Source organism: Orcinus orca, chromosome 16 (genome assembly GCF_937001465.1).
Source record: "Orcinus orca chromosome 16, mOrcOrc1.1, whole genome shotgun sequence".
Lineage (NCBI taxonomy): Eukaryota > Metazoa > Chordata > Mammalia > Artiodactyla > Delphinidae > Orcinus > Orcinus orca.
The window spans coordinates 10,697,408-10,700,068 of NC_064574.1; the positions used below are offsets into that span (position 1 = coordinate 10,697,408).

Sequence of the window (2,661 nt, forward strand, 5' to 3'; positions counted from 1 at the left end):
TCTTGTGTCACCAATAGAAGATTGAGGAAATGACAATGTGTACATTCCCAGGTAAGGTCATAGGAGACATTGTAGCTTCTGCGTTGCTCTCTCTTGGATCACCTGGTCTGGGGGAAGCCAGCTGCCGTGCTGTGAGGACACATGAGAACTCTGTGGAGATGCCCACATGACGAGGAACTGAGGCCTCCCGCCAATACCCAGAACCCACTTGCCTGTCATGTGAGTGCACCATCTTGGAAATAGGTTTGTCAGCCCCAGTCAAGCCTTCTTTGGACCCTAACCCTGGCCAACAATTTGTCTGCAACTTCACCCAGCTAAGCCCCTCCTGAATTCATAGGAGACCCACAACATTTTTAAAAGAAACGTATTGGCATAAACAACCAGCTCTGGACTGAAATGAGCAGAGACAGTACAAAAGGAAAAGAGGCCTTTGAACCCTCAGACTTCTGCAGGCAGGAAGCAGGCTGCAAAACTACTCAGGTGCAAACAGGCTCTGCATTTCTTGTGAAAAGAAGAATGACTCGGAGAATAGATCCCTGAATCACTCCCTCCAGGTCACAGAGCTAATAATGGTAGAGCTAGACTTCAAACTGAAGCAGTCTGGCTGTCGAGTCCATGCTTCTCTCCTCTGCATTATACCATGTCTCTAATGGATGGTTGCATGGGTAGATAGATAGTATGATTTTGGTTCACTGAATTAATATTTTAAAATAGCAAGTGGTGCTCAAGTACACAAAGAGAATTCCAGACACCAGTGACCGTGTGTGTATTGATCTGATGATTGATGATCTTCATGACATTCACTCAAAGAATGATACAGCCTCTGATCCTGAGCCTTTGCTTTTTACACAAAGAAAAATATTAAGGGGACTTCCCTAGTGGCACAGTGGATAAGACTCGACGCTCCCAATGCAGGGGGCCTGGGTTCAATCCCTGGTCAGGGAGCTGGATCCCACACGCGTGCCACAACTAGGCATTCACGTGCCGCAACTAAGGAGCCCACCTGCTGCAACGAAGACCCAGCACAGCCTCAGCCCCAGCCGTAGGCACAGCCACCGGCACAACCCCAGCCCCAGCTCCTGCTGCAGCTCCTCCAGACTCCGTCCCTACACTGACATCCTGGAGGTTGGGATGCTCTTGTCCAAATCCAACTGTCTTGCCCGCCTGCGTGCCGCACCCTGCAACGACCTGCACGCCACCAAGCTGGCGCCCGGCAAGGAGAAGGAGCCCCTGGAGTCACAGTGCCAGGTGGGCCCGCTCCTGGGCAGCGGCGGCTTCGGCTCCGTCTACTCCGGCATCCATGTCACCGACCACTTGCCAGTGGCCATCAAGCACGTGGAGAAGGACTGTATTTCAGGCTGGGGAGAGCTGCCTGACGGCTCCCGAGTGCCCATGGAAGTGGTTCTGCTGAAGAAGGTGAGCTCGGGCTTCCCTGACGTCATCAGGCTCCTGGGCTGGTTTGAGAGACCCAGCAGTTTCGCCCTGATCCTGGACAGGCCCGAGCCAGCGCAAAAACGCTTCGACTTTATCACGGAAATGGGGGCCCTGCAGGCGGAGCTGGCCCACAGCTGCTTCTGGCAGATGCTGCAGGCCGTGCGGCACTGCCGCAGCTGCGGGGCGCTTCACCGCGACGGCAAGGCTGAGAACACCCTTATCGACCTCAGTCTCGGTGAGCTCAAACTCATCGACTTCAGGTCGGGGGCGCTGCTCGAGGACACCGTCTGCACGGACTTCGATGGGACCCGAGCACATAGTCCTCCAGAGTGGATCCACTACCATCGCTACCATGGCAAGTCAGCAGCCGTCTGGGCTCTGGGGATCCTGCTGTAGGATATGGTCTGTGGAGATATTCCCTTTGAGCACGATGAGGAGACCATCAGGGGCCAAGTTTTCTTCAGGCAGAGGGTCTCTTCAGAGTGTCAACATCTCATTAGATGGTGCTTGGCCCTGAGACCATCAGATCGGCCATCCTTCAAAGAAATCCAGAACCATCCATGCATGCAAGATGTCCTCCTGCCCCAGGAAACTGCTGAGATCCATCTCCACAGCCTGTTGCCAAGGCCCAGGAGAAGCTTCTGGGCAGGTTCTCCCTTCTCTGTCAGATGCTTAAAGGAGGGGAAGTGTGTGTTTCTAGCTTCCCAAGTACCAGTGACACTTCTCTCCAAGTAGGACAGTGCTTGATACAGGAACAACATTTACAACTCATTCCAGACCCCAGGCCCTGGAGGCCGCCTCCCAAAGAGAGGAGGAGACTCCACTCCAGCCGTCCTAGGCCTCAGCTCCTCCCATAGAAGCTCTGCTTCTCATCGGTGTCCAGCATTGCTGGACTTTGCAAAATCCCAGGGGTGGGGGTGGGGGGTGGGAGGTGGGAGTGGGTCAGAATCCAGCCATGGAACTCTTCCCTTCCTCAGGAGTTCTGCTGAGGGCTTCCCTGGTGGCACAGTGGTTAAGAATCCACCTGCCAAGGCAGGGGACACGGGTTCGAGCCCTGGTCCGGGAAGATCCCACATGCCACAGAGCAACTAAGCCCGTGCGCCACAACTACTGAGGCTGTACTCTAGAGCCCGCGAGCCACAACTACTGAGCCCGTGTGCTGCAACTACAGAAGCTCATGCTCCTGGAGCCCACGTGCCACACCTACTAAAGCCCGCTCACCTAGAG

At 54.9% G+C, this 2,661-nt stretch overlaps 1 protein-coding gene across 1 annotated transcript; it reads left to right on the forward strand.

The window, feature by feature from the left end:
• Nucleotides 1-545: 545 nt before the first annotated feature.
• Nucleotides 546-2,337, forward strand: LOC101273819 (serine/threonine-protein kinase pim-1-like). Its single transcript, XM_033411217.2, is given in 1 exon segment — nt 546-2,337. A coding segment is annotated over 1 exon segment (1,260 nt). The 5' UTR covers nt 546-909; the 3' UTR covers nt 2,170-2,337.
• Nucleotides 2,338-2,661: the final 324 nt, after the last annotated feature.